General features: G+C 41.6%; 1 protein-coding gene across 2 annotated transcripts in view; it reads left to right on the forward strand.

Annotated features, from left to right (window-relative positions):
* Window positions 1–26,703, forward strand: part of DPYD (dihydropyrimidine dehydrogenase) — a 654,802-nt gene that overhangs the window by 575,187 nt on the left and 52,912 nt on the right. For both annotated transcript variants that reach the window (XM_072127199.1, XM_072127200.1), the window contains one exon: window positions 8,155–8,334. In XM_072127199.1, coding sequence (XP_071983300.1) covers window positions 8,155–8,334 — 180 coding nt within the window. The remainder of the gene's footprint in view (window positions 1–8,154; window positions 8,335–26,703) is intronic.

The raw sequence follows: 26,703 nt of genomic DNA on the forward strand, positions 1-26,703 counted from the left end.
CTATTTAAAGATTTGCATTTTTAGGATAAAGGAGTCACATAGGAGAACGGTAGGAAGCCTGGAAGGAACGAGGAAGGAAAGACGTTTCATAAAATGGAAAGTCAAAATCATCAAAAGCCGTACTGAAACATATAACCGCGTGTGAAATATCTTTCAAAGTTAATACTCTGATAAGGTATCAGGGGAAAGTATGTGTAAGAGGATAAAATGTAGCAACAAAGAACAATATAGAGCAGTAGAGCGCTAACAAGAGAGAAGGTTATGGAAATAAAGATCATGCTGGATTCTTCAATATAATGAAGGACTTTCCCACTCCAAAAGGAGGGATGTTTCTCTTCTAGGCCTTTTTATGATCTATGGAGCAAATTCCATTCTACTCCTTTTTTCATGGGCTACTGTAGGTAGTGATGAGCTAACCCATTCGGGATCACTAAGTGAGGCCAAACTTTGATTAAAAATTTGTTTCAGATACCTGAGCTCCAAACTGGAACAGGCTCACTCCCACCAGTAACATCCCCGGTGAGAAGCTTTTAGATAAGTGTTAACCCTTTAATGGGTACAAACCCATTAAATGCCACCTGCAAAGAGTGCACTCCACCATTTTTCCCAGAATCACTGCTTTTCTGGTGGCATTTAAAGGGTTAACACTTTCCACGGGTTACAGTTACAGGTAAAGATGAGCCCTAATGCGGAACCTGAATTTCTGGCTGAAGTAAAGGCTCGGGTTCAGGTCTGTTCCACTTTAATTTTAGGCTATTGCCAAGTGGGACAAACCAGACACTGGCAACCATTCTACAAGCCTATATTGGCTGCCTGAGCAGCTTCATGGGAAGCAGTCACTCTATCCTTACACTTATAATATATGGTAGAGTTTGAGACCTACCCAGTGAAAAGACTACATAATTATAAAATCTTCTCCAGACTACTAATTATATCCGAGGCAACTGTATATAATAATATTTGTTTGATGGCCAATAATATAGACTCTAGTTTTTTCTATAATCAAGTAGTTTTTATTAACATTTTCAAACTTTTTTTGTAACGGCACAAGAAAGAAAATACATACAAAAACACGTACATAACCCCCCCCCCTGCTCAACGAGAAGACGGCAACCCGGGTGTGAGGATCCATTTCTGCCATTGCTTTTCAAACTTCTTTATATTATCTCGTTTCAAATAAATGTACTTTTCAATTCTAATTACGTGACTAATTTGTGTAACTAGTTCCTTGAATTTAGGAGATGATACATCTAACCAATGAGAGGCCACAGGTTTCCTTCCTGATATAGTATCTTAGTAGTAGTAAATTTTTGAGCCAATGTTAATGGAATTTCACGAGACTTACCCCAATACCCCAACCTGTGGTGACTACAAGTATATAGACTATTGTAATTGTTAATTATATTCAAATCTTTCAAGGCCCAAACATAAATGACCTTTATTGTGCACTGATGAAACCAACATTAACCATTTTGTACCATTAACCATTATGACCTCTTGCCCTTGAAGTCTTACAGCGATGTTTGTTGGGAATATGAAATATTCAATATAATGAGTTGGGATTTTCCTGCACTTTGAATTACTATTGCCCTAGTTGGGACTGTGTCTGATGTCAACACTATGGAGGGGAATGATTTTTCTTTCCTCGTCTTTAATGTTCCCAGTGTTCCTTGCTCTAGTTATTTTATAGGATGTTTGTTGATGCTCAGAAACTTTAAGTTTATTGGAGACAATAAATGCCATGCTTAACGCAATGCTATTATATACATTAAATGAAGGGTGTTTGTCCAGCCCTTATTCCAGAATTTAAGCTTCAAAAGGTGGCAAAATAAGACTTGTGTAACATTTTGAGGTCAAATCAACTTTTGTAACTTTTCACATGTTTGCGCCACTTTGGCTAAGTTCACACTTGCATCAGGGGTTTCTGTTACACTCTCCAATATAGGAGAAATGCAGGTGAACGGAAAGTCTTTGGTTCCATTGACGTCAACGCCTTCCGTTACAGTGTGTTAAAATAGCGAGAAAAAAAAGATGGCGCTATTTTTTCAGCTTTTTCATAATGGAAGGGGGAACTGAACCTTGCAAACAGAAGTGTAACTGAGCTCTACTCAGACTTTGGCGAGTCAGTGGCCTCCTCAGACCTCACTACATCATCATTAGAGCCCATAGAAGTTAAATACACTTTTTTTATATTTTTGTGCTTCAGATGCTTTGAAAACCTCCAAACTGATTTGGCACTCTGCCAGTTGGAGACTAAATACTGTACATATAGGAAAGGCGAACAGGGAGATACCAAAAAGCGCTCATAGAGTAGTAGTTTGTACAACAATGGACAAATTCAGATGGGGGAGGGAAGAATGAGGCTCACCAGATAGAGTTGTGCAAGTTCCAGGCACAACACTAGTGGAAGGCTTGAGCTGAGTACCACTCAGGTGCTGCCTGTTGACGGGATCATCAGAGCGCAGTAGCCACACCGGTCTGGATCAGATGCATGGGATGATGGGGTGATTGTCACTATGGCGCACACTGGTAGTCAAAAGTGATTCGGAGAGTACTTCATAACAAAACTGTTTATTGGTGTCTCGGTAACACAACGCGTTTCGGAATCAGCGGCGATTCCTTTTTCAAGTGAGGAGAGACTAGAAGCTCAGGTCTTAGGTTTCTTCCCAGAGCTGGGAAGAAACCTAAGACCTGAGCTTCTAGTCTCTCCTCACTTGAAAAAGGAATCGCCGCTGATTCCGAAACGTGTTGTGTTACCGAGACACCAATAAACAGTTTTGTTATGAAGTACTCTCCGAATCACTTTTGACTACCAGTGTGCGCCATAGTGACAATCACCCCATCATCCCAAATACTGTACATATGGTATGCAAAAGCTTGTCATTACTGGGCAGGTTGTTTGCACACTAGGAGTGTACATGTAGGGACAGAATGACCCAGCAAAGTACCAAAGGATCCTTGGGCGGTCCAGGTGCTAAACCAATACCACAGCCTAGAGGCGCAGGAAAGGAGAATCCAATTTGGCATCTACTAGGTTCTATTTCCATTGAATTGATGGAAGTTGGGCCCCTAGAATAATTGTATTTGGTGGGACCCCAGTCCAACATTGATTGCAAAGGGTTTATTTCTAAGTATTAAAAAAATCATATTTTTGTTCCATATTTTTCCATAATGGGAGGAATGCTTTAAAAAGTATTTAGAAAATAAAGAAAATATTAAAAAAAATAATAATTTAATAAAATGGGGTTGATTTATACTTGGCCCTCCTATAGGATATCTTAGATTTTTTTTGCATCTCTATAGTACTCCAAAAGTATGACTACTTGGGAGCTCCATAATACCATAATAAAGCTCTTTGGGTAACTCTCTACCAAGCAACTTTAGATGTCATGATACAGTGACGCTTTAAGGGGTTGTCCACTTTCAGCAAATAATTCATATGGTTTGTGTAAGGAAAAGTTATACAATTTTCCAATATGCTTCCTGGATCAATCTGGTTCATAGATTTCTTGCTTGCTTTCCTTTGCTTCTATGTTTACTTCCAGTGGATGGAAATTTGTCCATGGTCATGTGACATGCCGGTGCACAAGTTTTTATTATCACAGAGAGTAATCAGAGCCATGTTATATAACGGTTTGTGCACCTGCCTGTCCATCACATGGCCAGGGTCAGATTTCTATGCCCTCCAAGTTGACGCTTTCTATATATGGACAGCAAACAGTGATCTAGAAACCAATGAGGAATTGATACAGAAGGTATATTGGAAAATTGTATAACTTTTCCTTAGACAAAGCTTATCAATTATTTGTAGAAAGTGGACAATCCCTTTAACTGTAAAATGCATAACTGAATCACATGTGGGACACTGGACATGACGCTCCATGCCACTATGAATCGGTGATCTATTCCGTTTGTGCCATCCTCATTGCATATGGCAATCCTTGTCCCCCCATACATATAATTTATTTTACTTGTTACCCTGTAAGCCTGATGCAGTTTAGACTCTAAGAGCAGATTGCTGTTTACATGCTCACGGATCGAAGGTAAGTTAATCCGGTAGCAGTTAATGATTAGTGCAAGAATTCATGATGTAGAACTAATGTCGGCGATAAATATTTACAGCTTTTCTAAGTGCTCATTCTTTAGCTGAACGACAGTAGATTGTAGATAAGACACTCAGATACTACAAATAAAATAGCACTTTTCAGCAGCTGGGGAAGAGAGATTTAGCAAGGAGAGGTATATGAATCAAGCTAAAATTGGTCATGCAATCACCAGAGTGACCTTAACTGTAGCAATTTCTTAGCACATTATATCACATTTAATGTTAAATTACAATTAAGCAAATGGCTTCAGTATATTGGCCATATATTACAGATTGCAAATTCTTCGGCTCGCCTTGTACAATATTTAATTTTGTAAAAGTACAGAATGGCTCAGTATATTGATTAAGGGAAAACACAAATTACTTGTGCAGGGTGAATGTGTTTTGTAGACACAGAATAATGAAATTTTAATCCTATAAGTGCATTTTAGATTTAGATCTTTTGATTCGAAAACCAAAAACAGCGGTTCTTAACCTTTTTTTTTAAACATAGGTGAAAGTGAATGTTTACTATTTAGATTCTCTACCAACTAAATTAATCTGATTTTCTTTGTATCATTTACATTTATTTGGAGGAGCTCCATTTTATGATACAGTGCATCAAATCTGTAGGTTTCGATGATAAAGTTCAGGTTTCATCCTGTCACCACAAGAGGGAGCTTAGAAGCTTACTGCATACTGCCTTAGTATTGAGTTCAATGTATTAAGAGTACATGGAAAACTTCTTAGTCTATCTACTGTTGGGTGCAAATATTAAGCAATTGATGTAAAAAGATGTAAAATTGATGGTATCAGCATAAAGATACTGAAAGCCAAAACTGCTGAGGGTTATGAGATGTTCTAGTAACTATTTAGACACACCAGTCTGAATGGGAGCTGAAGACATACAATGGGAAAATATTTTGTAATTAAGACTTTTCCAAAGTTTGCTTCGTATTTACTTCATATTTAGGACAATCCCCAGCCTCAACAATCAGGTGTGAATAAACTACTGTCTAAATTCACTTGGCCGTAAATGTGGCCGTGATCTGGCAGAAGCCTATGGCAATCAGTCATGGTGTCTCTGTGCAGGCTTAATAGTCCAAAGCATAATAGTCAGGTTGAGTAACATAAATGTGTTAAAGGAAACCTACCATTGCGAATGGTAGGGGTAAGCTGTAAATACCGAGCACCAGCTCTGCTGCCGGTGCTTACTTTCGTTAGTGTTATTAACCGCTGTATCGCGGTTTTAACACTTTTTAAAGTTTATAGCAGAAGCTTCTTCGGCGCGACCGTGCGCAACGTCTCTGGCATTTCCTATCGCATGCAGCGCCGAAGCAGCTTCTGCTATAAACTTTAAAAAGTGTTAAAACCGCGATACAGCGGTTAATAACACTTACGAAAGTAAGTACCGGCACCAGCTCTCCCTGAGATGGTGCTCGGTATTTACAGCTTACCCCTACCATTTGAAATGGTAGGTTTCCTTTAAGAATTCTAAGATGATCCATCTTTTTCATGGTAGATTCCACTTGAGAACTACATCCAATACAAAAATGAATGGAGGAAGTTAAAAAACCTTATCCATTCCATCTCAAAGCTTTATCCCATTTCCGATATTCTGATTTGAGGCATCTTTCAGAGGCAAGAAAGTTTGTCAATGACAAAATATAGGGCTTTAAGTGCTTTTGAGACCCACCCATGTTGGAACTTTATGAAATACAATTATTTTACATAAACAACTGGTGCTCAGTCACAGCGTCTCTGTGCACCGTGACTGAGCGGCCACTCGACTTCCAATGGAGAGGGGTGAGAAGTGCTCACCCTTCCTTCTCCACCCGGCCATATCCTCGCCCAGGATTTGGTCCTAACATGTGGTTCACAAGTAAGTATTCAAAAGTATGCTTGATGGGGTGTTTCCATTCATTGTTGAAAATGAAAAAAAAAAACCTTATCAATCCTGAACTCATTATTGGCAGTCCCTATCAGACATTGGCTGTGTAATGACCCATAGACAGATCTGAAGAAATCCACTTTTTACAGTGTGGTAATTTCAGACATACTGGTCACTAAAGGAACCAGGAGTCATGATAATATACAATGTGTCATGACTCCTTATTATACTTTAACACTTTTTGTGCTTGTGTGTAGGACGCGTTTGGTGATATTCCATTCACCAAACTCAACTCTTAACATCTTTTAATAGAAATCAATCAACAATTTCTGTCAGATTAGGAATTATTTCTCTAATCCCTATAATTTATGAGGAATCAATATCATTTAGTTCTGTAGAAAACTTTATGAGCATACTATTAGTATCCAATATGCTAAATAGGTTCGCTACTGCCCAATGGGAGGTCCTGGTGAAAGCAGATAGCTTGGCTTTACCCATCTGGCAGTAGAGAATGAAATAATGATATTGATTAGTTTGGAACCGTGAGGACTAGAAAGCAAATTCCTGGGGTTGATGTTTTATTGTTTTTTTTATATGGAATTGTTTTTGTACATTTGTGGTGCAAATTGTGTTTTGCAACCTTCCATTGCACCAAACAAAGATAGGACAGTGCAAAGTCACTGTGACATAGATCTTTCTTGTACCAAGTACATTATTTTCATAGACTAGTTTTCACAATTGGTCTGAATTCATGAATTGTGACTTTATGTCTAAGCGCTAGTTATAGTGCAAATTGACACCAGTCCCCACGCTGGCCTATGTTCTGCAATTTTTTATAGTATTTTGCGACTTTTTATGTGACTGTTACAAACAAAACAGTTGTTACAAACTGTTATGTGACTGTTATATTGACATAAGACAATGCCAGCAGATTCAACAAGGACAAAAGCCACTTTAATAAATCTGATGGCAACGGAGCGCTAAAGACAGATATAGAACTATTGTAAGGAGCCGTTTAATTATAAATTGCCGCCACTGTGTATTAGGTGGATTTCTAAACAAATATAGGGTTATATTATGGGTCAATTAGAATAGAAAACATCATTAAGACTCCGATAGAAAAACAATGGAAGTAATTTATCCTTAGGCGGCTCATTGCACCAATTTGGTGTAAAAAAAAAGTCTCAAAAAAGTTGCATTGAGGCTTTTGGGACTTTTCACTACCAAAATTTTTTGCAGGACTATTTCCACCTCTTCATTAATTTGCAGTAAACATAGAACTGCTATTAGTGCAACACTGTGCAAAGCTAGATTCATGACTTGGCTTTTGCAAGAAGTTCCATAAAAAGTCTCATAGTTACTCCAGTTCCCTGCTGGGAATTTTTAGGCTTTTTTGGGGACTTTTTGAAAAAAAAAAAAACCCAGACAGAAAGTAGACCATAAGAACAAAGAAAGGGGTTAAAGCAACTTTAATGAATCTAATGGGCAATGGAGCTCCAAAAACAGAAGTAGAACTGCACCAAGGAGCTGCCCAATGATACATAGCCCCCTGTGTCTGTATTTGGATTAGCTGGATTATCTGCCTTCAGATTAATTAAAGTGGCTTTGGCCCTTGATGAATCTGCTGACAGTGAGTGTCCTATGCTTTCAGATTTCTTGCAACTGTCCCAAAAAAAAAATCAAATGTCGCAGAACATAGAGCAAACTGAAGATTGGCATCAATCTGCGCCAAAACTTACATCTAAACTGAAAGTCCCAATTCATGAATTCAGTCCTATATTGAAAATTTGTCCATGCAAATAATGAATTTCGTACAAGTAGGGGGTTATGTCACAGTGACTTTGCACTGTCCTATGTTCATTTGTTGCAATGGAAAGTCGCAAAACAGCATTTATACCACAACTGCACCAAAACAACGCCAAAAATAGACAAAAAAGACAATGATACATCACCCCATTTGATCAATGGTGTCACTGAGGTTTAATCCACAAGGATTGTATCAGTATCTATGAGGACAATGTTTCTCCAAAATAATATGGTTCTCTTTTGAGATTGTTAGCCACTCTGTTTGCCTATGAATTGGCTTAGTCTTCATATAATCTCTGAATATAGAATGTTCTGGAACACACTGGAATTCAACACAATCCTTCAAAAACTTGTTTTCTTGAATTATTCCTAGGTTTGCAGTGCCATACAGAATCAAGACTTCACCGTGATTGACGATTATTGCACAGGTCTGAAGGCTCTTCTCTATCTTAAGAGCATTGAGGAGCTTCAAGACTGGGATGGACAAAGCCCACCCACTTTCAGACATCAAAAAGGAAAGCCTATCCCTAAAATTGCAGACATTATAGGACAGGTATGTAGAATCCTGAATAACCCTGATTTGTTTTTTCTTTCCAATTATGAGGCATTTTATAAGAAAACAAAAAAACGAAATGATCAGCAACGCCAGATTTCCCAAGCTGTAGGAGGCAAGAATATAATAAACATTTCTGCTTTTCATCATTTGTGAACAGCGTTGCCTTTCCTTGCAGCTAGCGGCATGTAATGGCCTTGATGTACATTTCCCATTCATAGTGTTCTATCATACATTGTCTGCAGAATAATGTAGATTTAAATGTAAAAAGACAAACACACAAATCTGCAATCAGAAGGAAGGAGCGCAAACACGTAGCTGCGTCCTGTCTAGTGTCATACTGAAGCACAGCGTGGAGGATCGTCAAACTTTCATTTAAGCAATTACAAAAACTACTTCTCTGAATAAAGGCCAAACATTGAGCGAGAATTGGTTTAGAGAATACTGAAGAAAAATCGGATTCTACTAGGAATGTGTGAATTTGTGAGAAAAAGGGATCTGTGTATCCTGTAGGCTGAAATAGGGCGTTGTAAACAAGGAATACCCAGTGTAAAGTACTAAAATAACTGATGCTTGTTTACAGCGATTGCCAACAAGAGAAATAGATGTATAAAAACAATTAAAAATGGATAGGAGGTGGAAGGCTTCCCATGCGTTTCGTCTCCTGCTGGAGACTTCCTCGAGGGTAGAAGTTGTTTCCAAAGATTGAAGTCAAAGCTAAATGGCTAAAAAGCTAAAAAACTAAAAAGGCTGGAGCCTCCTGATGTATCTTCCAACATCACACACCAGCACACGGAGTTGTTTTACCACTTCCACATCTAAAACTCTTTTAACAGGTTTTGTGCATTGTGCACAGGTCGATGGGTGACAATTAGAGATGAGCGAGCACTAAAATGCTCGGGTACTCGTTATTCGAGACGAACTTTTCCCGATGCTCGAGTGCTCGTCTCGAATAACGAACCCCATTGAAGTCAATGGGAGACTCGAGCATTTTTCAAGGGGACCAAGGCTCTGCACAGGGAAGCTTGGCCAAACACCTGGGAACCTCAGAAAAGGATGGAAACACCACGGAAATGGACAGGAAACAGCAGGGGCAGCATGCATGGATGCCTCTGAGGCTGCATAATCGCACCATTATGCCAAAATTATGGGCAACAGCATGGCCATGACAGAGTGACAGAATGAAGCTAGATAGCATCTAAAACATGCAATAATTGACCCTGACACTATAGGGGATGGCATGCAGAGGCAGTGGCAGCAGGCTAGAGAGTGGCATGGCGACATACCCTAAATGGACTCAGGCTTCAAACCAATGGGTGGCAGAGAGGAACCAAAGGAGGTGAGCAAGAAGCGCTCAAATAATATCGGTACATGATAAAAGTTTGCCAGTATATTTTGTGGATTACACAGCAGGGTGGCGACAAAGTTAACATGGAAGCCATGAAAACAACCCAAAATTCTGCCTGACACAGCTCGTTTGATAAGGGGACCATGTATGGAGGCAGTGAACTAGTAGTAGATTAAAGGTGCTGCAGTTAAAACTATGTTAGTTGGATCTTGGCATGGAGCTGGCGCTCCGCTGCCAGGCGAGCTTTCGCCAATCCAAGCCCCTGTCTCTAGGCTACTCCCCAAACAGCACTTCTAAGAACCTTTTGTATAAGATCAAGTGTAGTAGCGTTCTTATAAGTTTAGGATATGCCGGGTGAGGGGAATGTAAACAGATGCGCAAGAAGCGCTGAAATAATATCGGTAAATGATAAAAGTTTGCAAGTATATTTTGTGGATTACACAGCAGGGTGGCGACAAAGTTAACAAGTTTGATGTGGAATGCCCTGTAATAGCTCTTGGGCGGTGTGCCTTTTATCGCCTAGGCTCAGCAGTTTGAGCACCGCCTGCTGTCGCTTAGCGACGGCACTGCTGCTGTGCCTAGAGCTACCGACTGATGGCGCCATGCCCACGGATGGTAATTCGGAGGAGGAGGAGGTGGAGGAGGGTTGGGAGGAGGTATAGTAGGCCTTTGAGACCTGGACCGAGGTAAGCCCCGCAATTCTCTGCGTCGGCAGTATATGACCAGCCCCAGGGTCAGACTCGGTCCCAGCCTGCACCAAGTTAAGTGTAGTAGCGTTCTTATAAGTTTGGGATATGGCGGGTGAGGGGAATGTAAACAGATGCGCAAGAAGCGGCTGATGCGCTTGAAGCTGGCGCTCCGCTGCCAGGCGAGCTTTCGCCAATCCAAGCCCCTGTCTCTAGGCTACTCCCCAAACAGCACTTCTAAGAACCTTTTGTATAAGATCAAGTGTAGTAGCGTTCTTATAAGTTTAGGATATGCCGGGTGAGGGGAATGTAAACAGATGCGCAAAAAGCGCTGAAATAATATTGCTAAATGATAAAAGTTTGCCAGTATATTTTGTGGATAACACAGCAGGGTGGCGACAAAGTTAACAACTTTGATGTGGAATCCATGAAAACAACCCAAATTTCTGCCTGACACACCTCGTTTGATAAAGGGACGATGTATGGAGGCAGCTATATGGACGACTTTTGGAGGTAGCAATGGAGACAACGTGTGGAGGCTGCTATGGAGACAATTTAATTTGGATAGTGCCTGTATGTGGCAGTCCCAAAAATTTTTCAAACCAGAGGAGCAGGTAGGTGGCCCTCCAGTAAAATGGAATAGATTGAGTGCCTGTATGTGGCAGTCCAAAAAAATTTTCAAACCAGAGGAGCAGGTAGGTGGCCCTCCAGAAAAATTGAATAGATTGAGTGCCTGTATGTGGCACTCCCAAAAATTGTTTAAAACAGAGGACCGGGTAGGTGGCCCTCCAGAAAAATTGAATAGATTGAGTGCCTGTATGTGGCACTCCCAAAAATTGTTTAAAACAGAGGACCGGGTAGGTGGCCCTCCAGAAAAATTAAATGCATAAAGTACTATAGCTAGAGCCAGTGGGCCCTGTCAAAAAATAGCCAGTTTCCTCTGCTTTACTGTACAAAGAGGAGGAGAAGGAGGAAAATGAGGAGGAGGAGGAGTGGATCAATTATTCAGGTTGAGCTTCCTTCACCTGGTGGAGATTGGAAATTATGAGAAATCCAGGCTTTATTCATCTTAATAAGCGTCAGCCTGTCAGCGCTGTCAGTCGACAGGCGTGTACGCTTATCGGTGATGATGCCACCAGCTGCACTGAAAACCCGCTCGGACAAGACGCTAGCGGCAGGGCAGGCAAGAACCTCCAAGGCGTACAGCGCCAGTTCGTGCCACATGTCCAGCTTTGAAACCCAGTAGTTGTAGGGAGCTGTGTGATCATTTAGGACGATGGTATGGTCAGCTACGTACTCCCTCACCATCTTTCTGTAAAGATCAGCCCTACTCTGCCGAGACTGGGGACAGGTGACAGTGTCTTGCTGGGGTGACATAAAGCTGGCAAAAGCCTTGTAAAGCGTACCCTTGCCAGTGCTGGACAAGCTGCCTGCTCGCCTACTCTCCCTCGCTACTTGTCCCGCAGAATTACGCACTCTGCCGCTAACGCTGTCAGAAGGGAAATACTGTTTCAGCTTGTGCACCAGGGCCTGCTGGTATTCATGCATTCTCACACTCCTTTCCTCTGCAGGGATGAGAGTGGAAAGATTTTGCTTGTACCGTGGGTCCAGGAGAGTGAACACCCAGTAATCGGTGCTGGAATAAATTCTTTGAACGCGAGGGTCACGGGATAGGCAGCCTAGCATGAAATCTGCCATATGCGCCAGAGTACCAACGCGTAAGAATTCACTCCCCTCACTGGCCTGACTGTCCATTTCCTCCTCCTCCAACTCCTCCAACTCCTCTTCTTCTGCCCATACACGCTGAACAGTGAAGGACTCAACAATGGTCCCCTCTTGTGTCTCGCCAACATTCTCCTCCTCTTCCTCCTCATCCTCCTCCACCTCCACCTCCTCCGATATGCGCTGAGAAACAGACCTGAGGGTGCTTTGGCTATCAACAAGGGAATCTTCTTCCCCCGTCTCTTGTGACGAGCTCAAAGCTTCCGACTTCATGCTGATCAGAGAGTTTTTCAACAGGCCAAGCAGCGGGATGGTGAGGCTGATGATGGCAGCATCGCCACTGACCATCTGTGTTGACTCCTCAAAGTTACTCAGCACCTGACAGATATCAGACATCCACGTCCACTCCTCATTGTAGACTTGAGGAAGCTGACTGACCTGACTACCAGTTCTGGTGGAAGTTGACATCTGGCAGTCTACAATCGCTCGGCGCTGCTGGTAAACTCTGGATAACATGGTCAGTGTTGAATTCCACCTCATGGGCACGTCGCACAACAGTCGGTGAGCGGGCAGTTGGAGGCGGCGCTGCGCTGCCCTGAGAGTGGCAGCATCTGTGCTGGACTTCCTGAAATGCGCACAGATGCGGCGCACCTTCGTGAGCAAATCAGACAGATTGGGGTATGTCTTGAGGAAACGCTGAACTATCAGATTTAACACATGGGCCAGGCATGGCACATGTGTCAGTCTGCCGAGTTGCAGAGCCGCCACCAGGTTACGGCCGTTGTCACACACAACCATGCCTGGCTTCAGGTTCAGCGGTGCCAGCCACAGATCAGTCTGCGCCGTGATGCCCTGTAATAGCTCTTGGGCGGTGTGCCTTTTATCGCCTAGGCTCAGCAGTTTGAGCACCGCCTGCTGTCGCTTAGCGACGGCACTGCTGCTGTGCCTAGAGCTACCGACTGATGGCGCCGTGCCCACGGATGGTAGTTCGGAGGAGGAGGTGGAGGAGGGGTGGGAGGAGGAGGAGGCATAGTAGGCCTGAAACACCTGGACCGAGGTAGGCCCCGCAATCCTCGGCGTCGGCAGTATATGACCAGCCGCAGGGTCAGACTCGCTCCCAGCCTCCACCAAGTTAACCCAATGTGCCGTCAGCGATATATAGTGGCCCTGCCCGGCAGCACTCGTCCACGTGTCCGTGGTCAGGTGGACCTTGTCAGAAACGGCGTTGGTCAGGGCACGGATGATGTTGTCTGACACGTGCTGGTGCAGGGCTGGGACGGCACATCGGGAAAAGTAGTGGCGGCTGGGGACCGAATACCGAGGGGCGGCCGCCGCCATGAGGTTGCGAAAGGCCTCGGTCTCTACTAGCCTATAGGGCAGCATCTCCAGGCTAAGCAATCTGGAGATGTGCACATTAAGGGCTTGGGCGTGCGGGTGGGTTGCACTATATTTGCGTTTCCGCTCCAGCGTCTGGGGTATGGAGAGCTGAACGCTGGTGGATGCTGTGGAGGATCGTGGAGACGACGATGGGGTTTTTGTGGCAGGGGGCTGACTATCAGCTGACACAGGGGAAGGAGCAGTGGTGTGCACGGCCGGAGGTGAACGGGCTTGTTGCCACTGAGTGGGGTGTTTAGCATTCATATGCCTGCGCATACTGGTGGTAGTTAAGCTAGTAGTGGTGGAACCCCTGCTGAGCCTGGTTTGGCAAATGTTGCACACCACAGTCCGTCGGTCATCCGGTGTTTCCTTAAAGAACCTCCAGACTTCTGAAGATCTAGCCCTCGCCGCAAGAGCCCTCGCCACGGGAGCTTCACTAGTTGACACATTTGGCGCTGATGCACCAGCTCTGGCCCTGCCTCTCCGTCTGGCCCCACCACTGCCTCTTCCAACCTGTTCTGGTCGAGGACTCTCCTCCGCCTCAGAAGCACTGTGTTCATCCGGCCTCTCAACCCAGCTTGGGTCTGTCACCTCATCATCCTCCGATCCCTCAGTCTGCTCCCCCCTCGGACTTCCTGCCCTGACAACAACTTCCCCACTGTCTGACAACCGTGTCTCCTCATCGTCGGACACCTCTTTACACACTTCCACTACGTCAAGAAGGTCATCATCACCCACAGACTGTGACTGGTGGAAAACCTGGGCATCGGAAAATTGCTCAGCAGCAACCGGACAAGTGGTTTGTGACTGTGGGAAGGGTCCAGAAAACAGTTCCTCAGAGTATGCCCGTTCAAATGCCAAATTTTCCTGGGAGGGGGCAGACTGGGGGGGAGGAGGCTGAGGTGCAGGAGCTGGAGGAGTGGCGATTTCGGTGACATGGGTGGACTGCGTGGAAGACTGACTGGTGGACAAATTGCTCGAAGCATTGTCAGCAATCCACGACATCACCTGTTCGCACTGTTCTGGCCTCAACAGTGCTCTACCACGAGTCCCAGTAACTTCAGACATGAACCTAGGGAGTGTAGCTCTGCGGCGTTCCCCTGCTCCCTCATAAGCAGGTGGTGTCTCACCCCGGCCAGGACCACGGCCTCTGACCCCTGCAGTAGTTGGACGCCCACGTCCCCGCCCTCGTCCTCTACCCCTAGCCCTCGGGTTAAACATTTTTAAAATGAGAGTTATAGCTTTAATTTTTTTTTAACTTTTTTTTGTGTTTTTTTTTTTTTTTGTGTTTTTGAGTTTTTAAAACCAAACGATGCTATCCTATTGCTATGGCTATTTTCTAGCCAAGTATGAAAGCACACTACTATGCCAGATGAGATGACACTGAGTTATTAAACAAAATAAACGTAAAATAAAAAAGGACAAATGGCAGACTGTGCCTAATTGAAATCCAACCCCTACTAAATTTTCCCACTTCGGTCTTTGCAATGGATATGTGCGTCACTAAGCGCAAAACACAGCGGTCGCAAGTCTCACTACAAATTGCTCACAATTGGCTAGTAGATGCACTGCAGCAAGTACAGCCACCAGCAGATCAACCAGAAATCAAATATATAACGCTACTGTAGGCGTAAGTAAGCCGTTTGGATTCTCCTATGGCTATTTTCTAGCCAAGTATGAAAGCACACTACTATGCCAGATGAGATGACGCTGAGTTATTAAACAAAATAAACGTAAAATAAAAAAGGACAAATGGCAGACTGTGCCTAATTGAAATCCAACCCCTACTAAATTTTCCCACTTCGGTCTTTGCAATGGATATGTGCGTCACTAAGCGCAAAACACAGCGGTCGCAAGTCTCACTACAAATTGCTCACAATTGGCTAGTAGATGCACTGCAGCAAGTACAGCCACCAGCAGATCAACCAGAAATCAAATATATAACGCTACTGTCGGCGTAAGTAAGCCGTTTGGATTCTCCTATGGCTATTTTCTAGCCAAGTATGAAAGCACACTACTATGCCAGATGAGATGACGCTGAGTTATTAAACAAAATAAACGTAAAATAAAAAAGGACAAATGGCAGACTGTGCCTAATTGAAATCCAACCCCTACTAAATTTTCCCACTTCGGTCTTTACAATGGATATGTGCGTCACTAAGCGCAAAACACAGCGGTCGCAAGTCTCACTACAAATTGCTCACAATTGGCTAGTAGATGCACTGCAGCAAGTACAGCCACCAGCAGATCAACCAGAAATCAAATATATAACGCTACTGTCGGCGTAAGTAAGCCGTTTGGATTCTCCTATGGCTATTTTCTAGCCAAGTATGAAATCACACTACTATGCCAGATGAGATGACGCTGAGTTATTAAACAAAATAAACGTAAAATAAAAAAGGACAAATGGCAGACTGTGCCTAATTGAAATCCAACCCCTACTAAATTTTCCCACTTCGGTCTTTGCAATGGATATGTGCGTCACTAAGCGCAAAACACAGCGGTCGCAAGTCTCACTACAAATTGCTCACAATTGGCTAGTAGATGCACTGCAGCAAGTACAGCCACCAGCAGATCAACCAGAAATCAAATATATAACGCTACTGTAGGCGTAAGTAAGCCGTTTGGATTCTCCTATGGCTATTTTCTAGCCAAGTATGAAAGCACACTACTATGCCAGATGAGATGACGCTGAGTTATTAAACAAAATAAACGTAAAATAAAAAAGGAAAAATGGCAGACTGTGCCTAATTGAAATCCAACCCCTACTAAATTTTCCCACTTTGGTGTTTGAGGTGGATATGTGTGCCACTAAGAGCTAAACACAACGGTAGCAAGTCCCCCTGCTAATTCCTCACAAAATGGTACTAGATGCAAATAAAAAAAAAAAAAAGTAGAACGTTATTGATGCCCTAAGAAGGGCTGTTGGGTTCTTGGAGAATCACTCCTGCCTAACACTATTCTAATAGAACAGCCTAACGCTTTCCTTGACCAGCAGCAGCTCTCTCCCTAGCGGCATCCAGACACAGAATGATCCGAGCAGCGCGGGCAGCGGCTAGTCTATCCCAGTGTCACCTGATCTGGCCAGCCAACCACTGCTATCGACGTGTAAGGGTACCACGTCATGCTGGGTGGAGTGCAGAGTCTCCTGGCTTGTGATTGGCTCTGTTTCTGGCCGCCAAAAAGCGAAACGGCGGGAGCTGCCATTTTCTCGAGCAGGCGAAGTATTCGTCCGAGCAACGAGCAGTTTCGAGTACGCTAATGCTCGAACGAGCATCAAGCTCGGACGAGCATGTTCGCTCATCTCTAGTGACAATCTATTCCAATACAGCTTTGCCTGCTTTGTGACACAGACACTTTATAAATACATTTGCACTGAAAAAAACATGGTGCAGGGGCTTATCAAAAATGTGGGCCAATGTATGAAGAGCACTCACCCCGTGAGCCCTCTTCATGCACACTTAACGACTCCATCACATCCTATTCTGTCATGTCTTTTAGGTATTATGTACCAGTGGGAATCTTTAGCATTGTCTTATTTTTCAAGTTAAAGGGGTATTACCATCTGTCATTGACATTAAATTGAATTCATCTGCCATGTGTATATATATATATATATATATATATATATATATATATATATATATATACAGGCAGTCCCCGGGTTACGTACAAGATAGGGTCTGGAGGTTTGTTCTTAAGTTGAATTTGTATGCAAGTCGAAACTGTATATTTTATAATTGTAGAACCAGACAAAAAGAATTTTGGCCCCAGTGACAATTGGGGTTTAAACATTTTTTGCTGTAATGGGACCAAGGATTATCAATAAAGCTTCATTACAGACACCTTACAGCTGATTATTGCAGCCTGGGAATATAGTAAAGCATTCAGAAAGCTTCACCAGAGGTCAGAGGGGTCTGTCTGTAACTATGGGTTGTCTGTAAGTCGGGTGTCCTTAAGTAGGGGACCGCCTGTATATGCATTTCTACAACTGGATTTTATTAAAAAAATTATTTCCCATAAATGTAGCCATGTTATCTCTTAGAATTAAGATTGGTGTCCTTGGATACAACCACTTCTTCTGGAGTGATTGTACAAAAAAAGTATTGTTTTTACATATGAAATTGCCCGTAGTTACTGAACATTCAACAGCCTTTCTGTGTTAAAGGGGTATTCCGGGAATATGAATGTCTGACACAAAAAAACGTAATGATATAAATAAATGAATACAACAATACTCAATGTAATTAGTCGCAAAATGGAGCTTAATTAGTTTGATTTTATGATTTACTAAATTTATGGCCTCTCTAAAGTAGGTGGAGTTATTACTAAGATGGCCGCCACTGGAAAATACAAGTTCCATGATCCTTTAGTTCTCAGCAACTCCTCCCACCTCTTATGCTCTGCTCCCAGTGATGATGTAACAGACTTTCTTGCTCTGTTACCATAGTAATGATGTGTAACTGCCATCACCACAGCACCGGCCATACTGGATGCACTGCAACCAACCAACTACAGCCAAACATAGTGTTGATCACATGACCTGCCCAGGCAGGTGCAGGACATGTGATGTGGACATGTGACCAGCGGCCATCTTCTGTCCTGTGTATGTTCTGCAACGGACCGTGCGGAGGAAATTAACAGACGGATTAAAGGGCCAGTAGCATTTTAATTCTTCATTACAGTCTATGTCAGCAGCATTTTTCTTCTAAGGGGAGCAAAATTTTAAATAACAACTAATTACACATTAGCTTATATTTTGAGTGCCCATTTGTATATGAATTATGTTTATTCCTGGAATACCCCTTTTATGAAAACTGAATCCAGGTGGTTGGGTGCCTCAATAGCACACGTCTAGCCAGTCTACAAGGGAGGCCATATCCAAGGACTGGTATCGTGTTTCTAAGGGACAACATGGCTACATTTATGGAAAATTATCCTCACACGGGTTCTATTTTTTTAATTAACATCCTGTTGAAAAAATGTATATACGGTATATGGCAGAAGAGTTTAATTAAACCTGAATGCCCAGATGGAAATACTGTGTTCAGTCCGGGGTTGTGAAATATGGCCACCAAATGACTGTGTTTAAAGGACCGAGCATGTACCAATAATTTTTAATTTGTGTGAAAAATCACGTACTACGTGGACCATACATCATACAATGATTTTAACTTTTACTAGTATATTGTGAATTGTGGTTGTCTTAAAAGTCCTCCCATGTTGCACTGCATGAGAACAAAAACTACAAGTTTATAATGTGTTCTCTGCTTGTCTTTCCATCAATTATTAACAGTAAAAGGTGGAATGATAGGAAGTTTTAAAGGGATTTTTTAATAATTTAGATGAATCTTTTCTTCAAACATACCAGCAGAAATGAAAGAAAATTTTTAACAAAGCAAACATTGTTCCGGTGTCTGGAGAATGGAATCATCCCAACAAAAAACCACAAGCTGCTTGTCGGCTCGGTTTGATTGTGCTATATTTTTTGGTTTAGTAGAAAAACTGAATTATTCACACATGGAAATTCAAGAAAGGAAAATAAAACAAGTAGCAATGTTAACGCTGCAGATTGATCTACAGTTAATTAATTTCATACTTGTACTCTCTGAGTGATGGCTGCAAGGATAGGAAATAAACACATCTTGGGCAGAGAGGGAAATATAATGGATCACACAAATCTGCTGAACCATACGAAAAGCTTGACAAATGTATTTAGAGAGCAATATTTCAATATCCTGTATATTGCATGTATGATGGTTTGTGTTGATACTAATAGTAATGTGCTTGCCTGAAAACACTCATCTCATCAAGCAATCATCATCAATTACTCAGACAGTATTTGCATGGCAGCGCTTGTAAATGTAATCTTAATAATTACACTTCATTTTACCACCGCCTTAATATCTAATAAAAATATTTCCAATATATGATTTTTTTTTCTAGACATAGAGATAAAAATGTATACGATTCAATAACCTTCATGCTGGAAGGAATTAGATAAAATTCATTTTAAGAACAAAAGTCACTTAGATTAATAAAGGGGCGACACGGTAGCTTAGTGCTTAGCATTGCAGCCTAGCAGTACTGGGGACCTGGGTTCAAGTCCCAGGGTCAAAATCTGCATAGAGTCTGTATGTTCTCTCTGTGTTTGCTTGGCTTTCCTCTGGGTCCTCCAGTTTCCTCCCAGACCTTAAAACATACTGGCAGGCTCATTAGATTGTGAGCCCCACTGGGGACAGGGACTGATTTGCCCTGTGTAGCGCTGCGTAATCTGTGTGCACTGTATAAATAAAGGAATTATTAAACATTTATTATTGTAAACTATTAAATATTGTTAAGTAATTAATTTTAAGTTTTTAGCCCTTTATCCCTGCACCTGTTTTCCATGTTAATGCTCAGCCCATTTTCTTGCATTTTCACAGGCAGCCCTGGGATCCTTTACTTGTCTCCAGGCTGGTGTATGGCACCATTGGTACCCGACAATCACAGCTACATGAGTGGCAGAATGAGCTCCCTCTGCAGCTACTTAAATAGCATGGTCCTTGTTTGAATGTGGTATCTAAGGAGATGGACATCCCAGATTGGAGCTTTTCCAATCCAGGGTGTTAGTGCTGGATCCAGGCTGCATCAGCAGGACCCAAAGTCCTGCAAACTTGTAAACAGTGCAGTAGAAAGGCACTGCATGGGGGTTGTTTGTAAAAAGTCACAAAAGAAAGGAAAGTCACAGCACATAGACCAAGGTGGGGACTGGCGTCAGTTTGCACCTAAACGGAAAGTCGTGATTCATGAATTTTTGTCCTATTCTGAAAACATGTCTATGCAAATAATAAATTTAGAGCAAGGAGGGTCTATGTCTCAGTGACTTTGCACCAGGGCCGGCGCTATGGGTAGGCAAAGGTGGCAATTGCCCAGGGCCCCCTGAATGGGGAGAAGCTCTTCTTTAAAATGAATCTTGAATTGTGTTTCTAGGTGCCATGGATCCAGAGATATTCAGGTTTAAAGTGAGAATATGAGGTGCGATTTTTATATATAAAAATCACTCCCGACGGCAGTTTAACAGTTAATATCTCTGTTTTCCTAACACTTAGAAACACAAATTTAAATTCATATAAAAGAGGAGACTCTCTTCTTTCATAGGAAACAAGAAGTGAGGTTCTATGTATCACAGAGCCAGAGATACAACCCCCTGAATTGTACCCCCTCATCCAGATTCTTAGCCTTCAGGCTACAGGGAGAATTTGCTGCACTACAGGATCTGCTGCACCTCACAGATATAAAGTGAATATTTCCATTATGTTACTACATTTTGAGAAGGGATAATATCAACTAATATTTATGTTTTTAACCCTTCTCTATGCAAAACTATCTAAGAACACACTTTCTCTCTCATTGCCTTTTATTTTGTGTCAATTTTGTGTCAATTTTACCAATAAAAAAACTGATACGATGAACATTCGATCCTCTTCACATAATGGGGGTCATTTACTAAGGGCCCGATTCGCGGTTTCCCGACGTGATTACCGAATATTTCCGATTTGCAGCGATTTCCCCTGAATTGTGCCGGGATTTTGGCGCACGCGATTGGATTGTGGCGCATCGGCGCTGGCTTGCAGAGCTTGCACTTACCTTCATTAGGAATAGGCCGGTGAACTTGAGTGCGTTCCATGCTCTTCTGCGCAGCAGCGCCACCTGGTGGACGTCGGAGGAACTGCCTTAATGTATCCCGGCCGGACCGAATCCACCGCAGAGAACGCGCCGTTGGATCGCGAATGGACCAGGTAAGTAAATCTACCCCAATGTGACTACATATTAACACCGCGACCCAGAACATGTCCATAAAGTTATATGCAATACCAAAAACACCCACATGTTCCCACCATCCTCCATTATTTGTACTATACGTATGTTATGACGTTCTCACTCAAATTCTTATGAACCGCGAAGGGTTCTGTTATTGTGCGGCTAATACAATGGCGCATATCTAGTGACTTTTATTATCTCATTAGCTTGGTTTATGGATATATAGTTATTTATTTGGGTTACCATTGTGTAAGGGAGCAACAATGATAGATCTGTGTGATGCTCAGTGCAATTTTCTCCAGTTTCCTTTGCTGCATATTTTGGTGAATATATTGGTGTGGGGTATGTATGATCTCCTCACATCTTACGGCTTTAGGAAAGTATATTTTCTTTATATAATTATCTGGATTTGTACATATTTTAGAGGAAATTTTGAATGTTGATTGCCAAATGCATCGCCTGGTTGTCTGATTTCAAAATTACATAGGTTTTATGGCGCCTTTACTTTTTATTCTGTTTTATTGCTATATTTTGCAGGTTGTGACGGTCTTAAAATTTCTAGTTGAAAAGCAGATATCTAGTTATTACAGTTTTAGTGATATTATGTGGATTTATTCATGTGAACATATCAATAGGGCAAATTTGTGAACTCTACACATGTCCATCTATTACATTTAATATTTTCTGTTTGGAACAAATTTTTTTGCCATCAAAGTCAAATTTTAAGTATTTTTTATAAAATGTTTCAGTTTGAATCAAAATTGCATGAAGGCGCCCATGTCTATAAACTCTTTGATGCAATTTTAAAAACGGGGCAAGTGTCTACTTTCAGAAAATATCGGTCCCTGTCCCCAATGGGCCTCACAGTCTAATCCACCTACCAGTAATTTTTTGGAGTGTGGGAGGAAACTGGGGGAACCGGAGGAAACCCACGCAGACACAGAGATAACATACAAACTCTTTGCAGATGTTGACCACCACTGCAAGGCTGTAGTACTAACCACTGAGCCACCGTACTGCCCATCAGTCTCCCTATCATCTATCTATCTCCTATAAAATTATCCAAAATTACAGTTTATTTTACCATATTAAAGGGAGCCTCTTGCTGACTGTGATGTTTCCTTTAACCTGCCATATAAACTATTCCTCTAATCTGATTCAAGTAGAGCATGAAACATTTTGTTTTCATTTTGAAACCTTAGGGAATTTAACAAATGTGTATGTATTCCTCCATAAAGCTGTATGATTGCCCAGTAAAACCTGTAATGCTCACACCCTACTGCACTCTTTATTTTAAAAATGCCGGGCCCTCAGTTTAGACATCATGATGATGGAGTGAGTAGTGGTTATATATGATGGAAGGAGCCGCTGCAAAACCTTTGGACTGATGTGTTATGTGATGATGATAGTTCACTGCTCTTGCTCCATGGAGAAGAAGTGACTTCTTGACTATGGTGCTCGACGTCCCGTCCATGAAATCTGGCCAATGTATGGTCCTTTGTTCACTTACCAACCCCGGTTGTGTATTCTAACACTGTTAGGGTGGCACTTTTAGGATTCTGACCTCCCCATACACAGTTATGTTTGACTAATTATTAATATGTCCTAAATATAAGGAGGAAATTAATCGACAGACACTTCTAGCAGTTGCCGATCCCAGTAGACAACAGTCTAACCTTTTTTCTCCCAATATCATCGTCTCAGATGAAGAGATCCTCGTCCATACACATTAGATGGTTGTGTGTTCTACTTGAGACCACCAAGTCTATACACTGTATATAACCAGTCCTCAGCTCTGTGCACATGGCAGGATAAAAATTTTTACCTTTTTCATATGAAACTGTCTCCCCGGGAAGAGGTTAATTTTTTGTAGGAAGTTAAGTATTCACCTTTCAGTTTTTTGAGTCCAGCAGTAATGTGTTTTCTGTCTGGCTCTTTTATCAAGAACATCCTGTTTTCAGTGTCTACTATTATATGAATGAGGCCAATTCAAGCATAAATCAAAATTCCAACCATTTAGGTGAAAAGATTTTTTTTTTTTTTTTTTGCTTAAAACAAAATGTTATTATGGCCAACTCAATATCCAAATATCAGTTAAATGGCCTGCTAGCATGTGTATTATGGAAATAGATTTCATAATATTCCAAGCTAACAGCCCAAAATGAGAAAAGGCATAAAATTAAAAAATGTATCCAGTTGTACGAGTACTGTACTGTGCAAATGGGGTTAGACAATTATCACAGCATGATCTAATAGGGAAGCAAATAAATGCAGGGAAATGAAGATTTTCAAAGAACGTAACATTCTGGATGTTTTCAAACTAATCTATTGGGATATACTAATATTGGTAAACAGCCATTAGTGGGATAGTTTCGAAAGAATATTATCAGTGCTCAAAGATGTACTTCAATTGCCGCTTTTATTTGCTCTCCAGTGGGTTTAATGGGGGAGTCTCTCATCACTTACACATTTACTTACAAATAATTTGTAAACATATGTGTACTTACAAGTCGTTCATATCAATGAGTCTGATGACTGGAACATTACTCATTCCTCAGTTCTTCCTCTTTGTCTGTGATTAATGAAATCCAGTAAACTTCGCAAAACTAATGGTTTGATTTTTTTTATTGTGTAGTAAATGGAAAATTTTTAAAATACTTTTACTGTAAAAATCCTTTTACGATACCTCTCCCCCTTCCCCTTGGCTCATGCACTGATCACAAACTCTGTCTACAGTGCTGTGTACAGTGGGGAATCATTTCTTTCTGGAATAGATATACTGGTTTGGCTTTTGGTCATTAGGCTTCTGAAAAGTCATGCTTAATGGCAAAAGAGACATGGTTTTCCTTGTCCAATCATGGAAAACTTATTTGCATATTTTCAAAATCCCCTACTGGAGGATCAATGGCTGTAAGTCTCCACAGCCTGCAAGGTGGCCTCAATTGGCAAAATCTCTGTAAGGGGAACTCTTACTTCCTTGCTCTAGTCTTTAATGGGGAATGATAACGATGGAGCTCTTGCTACTCACCAACATATCAGGATACTGTGGCTGCATGATGCAGAAGTCCCAGCAACACTTCTCATTATTGCTATATTATGTCCTTCATGCTGCTTTTAGCTGTATAAGAGACAGTAAGTAGAGCAGAAAGATGTAGAATGGCAAAGAAATCCTCCCAAAAATACAGGAGAACTCAAAAAGTTGACGTACTCTTGAGCACTGGGTAACACATGTAGACAGTAAAAAAAAGTCGCTCTTTAGGTTCTAAGAAATGGGTCTATATTTATTGATGGACATAGAATAGTTCAAAGACTTCGGTTAAAAATGGGTTTGAAAATGGACAATGCATTTCACAGGTAGAAACAATAACAAAGCATAGTCATTTTGACATAGGAAAACATATAGGGGAAATCCCAAAAATGTTGGGAAGTCCGATGGAAATGCGATCCGCAGACCCTTAGTAAATAAGCCCCATACACCGCATGCTATGAATGAAAAAATCATAAATGCTACTACAACATGCTGTATAAAAAATAAATAGGGGAGCAAAGTTATAGATTTTCTTAGTGCATATATTACCCTGTGCCTGGCCTTGTAGGAATTAATTTTACAGAAAACATGGGTCTGTTAAATGGTATGACTGCCTTTACATGCTACTTTTAAGCATGTCAAGCTGTTTGTTAAGAGTTCTGAGGTGGCATTTTATGTTTTATAATATTGAAGTGGAACTGATACATATCACAAGCTTGTAACATTGCCATTGTCATACAAAATCTGTAAGGCCTCATGCACACAACAGTTTACTTTGGTTGTGAGCTAGCCATACCATTCCAGTTGTGGTGTATGTACTGTAGGGCACCATGCCTCACCATGCCATGAACGTAGCGAATGTCTGCACTGACCAAGATACAGAAAGAGCTTTTCCTGCCTGCCTTTGCGGCTTGGAGTCTGGACAGTCTATGGCGGATGTCAGGAGGGCAGTGTGTGAATTGGTCCTTATACTGTGCCAAAACAGTAGATACCTGTTTTTTTTTTTGTATTCATACTCTGAGGAGAAACAATATAATGTTTTATGTATGTGCAAGACACGGCATATCAGGGGCTTTACAGGAGCACCATGATCAACGACTCACCCCATGATCATCACTGCTTCACCTGGTCAAATCAAGTAAATACACTTCAGTCAGATGGTCACGCTCAGGTCACCCTGATCCTGGGTTGGTAGAGTTTGAACTTTTTAAGTAATAAAAACATACAGGGAAAAAATAGTGGCAACACCATGGCATAATTTCCTGTTGTTAAAGGGAAGCTGTAAACAGAAAGTGTCCTTATAAACCAATTTCCACCTCAGAACACCTCCTATTCTGTGATTGATATCATGCACCAGACTTTAGGAGATCTGGTTAGTGAGGTCTCTGGACGCAGTAACATCAATTACAGTGAAGGTGTTGTCCTGAGGCAGGGCGAGCTTGACTTCCGACTTAAACTCTCCGCATTCTTGACTTAATATAACCATTTCACATCTCACGTCAAAGTTGATTTTCTGGATGAGGCCACCACACTGGATCATGAAATAAACATGATTTGAAGGTGTTTGACAACACACTGGTAGTGATTTATTAGGTACATTTCTGGTAACAGGTTCTCTTAAAGTTAGCAAAACAAATTGTAAATAAATAAAGCACCCAAATATGTAATGCTCTTGCTCTACTTAAAATACAGGTTTTTGAAAGGAAGGTTGTATGAAAAGAGCAGTGAAAGAATATGGGGGTCATGTATCACAGGCCCTGTGACGGTTGATGTTTATCTAGGTTGAAAAAAACCTACAAACTATACAGTTAACTCTGTGTTTTCCAATTTTTTTTTTAAGTTGGAGGTGCAAATTAAATTTCAGGACACATGATCCCTAAGATTATGTTTTCTTTTCATCTCCTTTCAATGTAAAAAATGTGACAACAAAAAAAAATTGCTGTCACTCAAGTAAATACAACTCACACCTCAGCCCACCTCTGCTATCTTTTACACTAACTCTCGACACTCCTTGGAGATCAGAGTGTTTGTTTTTCCAGAACACAATTGTCAAGTCATATTTTTGTTAAAGACATCATTAAGGTTTGTCTAAATTGCATCGGGTGCACAGAGTCTACACTACTGACAGTCGGAAGGTCTCCAGGGCTGACTGTCTAGTAGCTGTGCTAACAACCTTTATGAAAGCCACTGCCGTGCCGTCTTCTGGGGAAGGAAATTACATCCAAGAACTACACACATTCCAGGATCCTAAGTATATGAAACATAGTGAGCTTGTTTGTAAAATCTATTTGCTATCAGCACATCCTTTTCCCTTTATTAGGAAAAACAGTTTTTATAAAAAAAAATCTATGCAATCTATTAGTAACCCTGCTACACTACCGGTTCTCACACAGACACTGCAAAAC

Source organism: Engystomops pustulosus, chromosome 10, assembly GCF_040894005.1.
Source record: "Engystomops pustulosus chromosome 10, aEngPut4.maternal, whole genome shotgun sequence".
Lineage (NCBI taxonomy): Eukaryota > Metazoa > Chordata > Amphibia > Anura > Leptodactylidae > Engystomops > Engystomops pustulosus.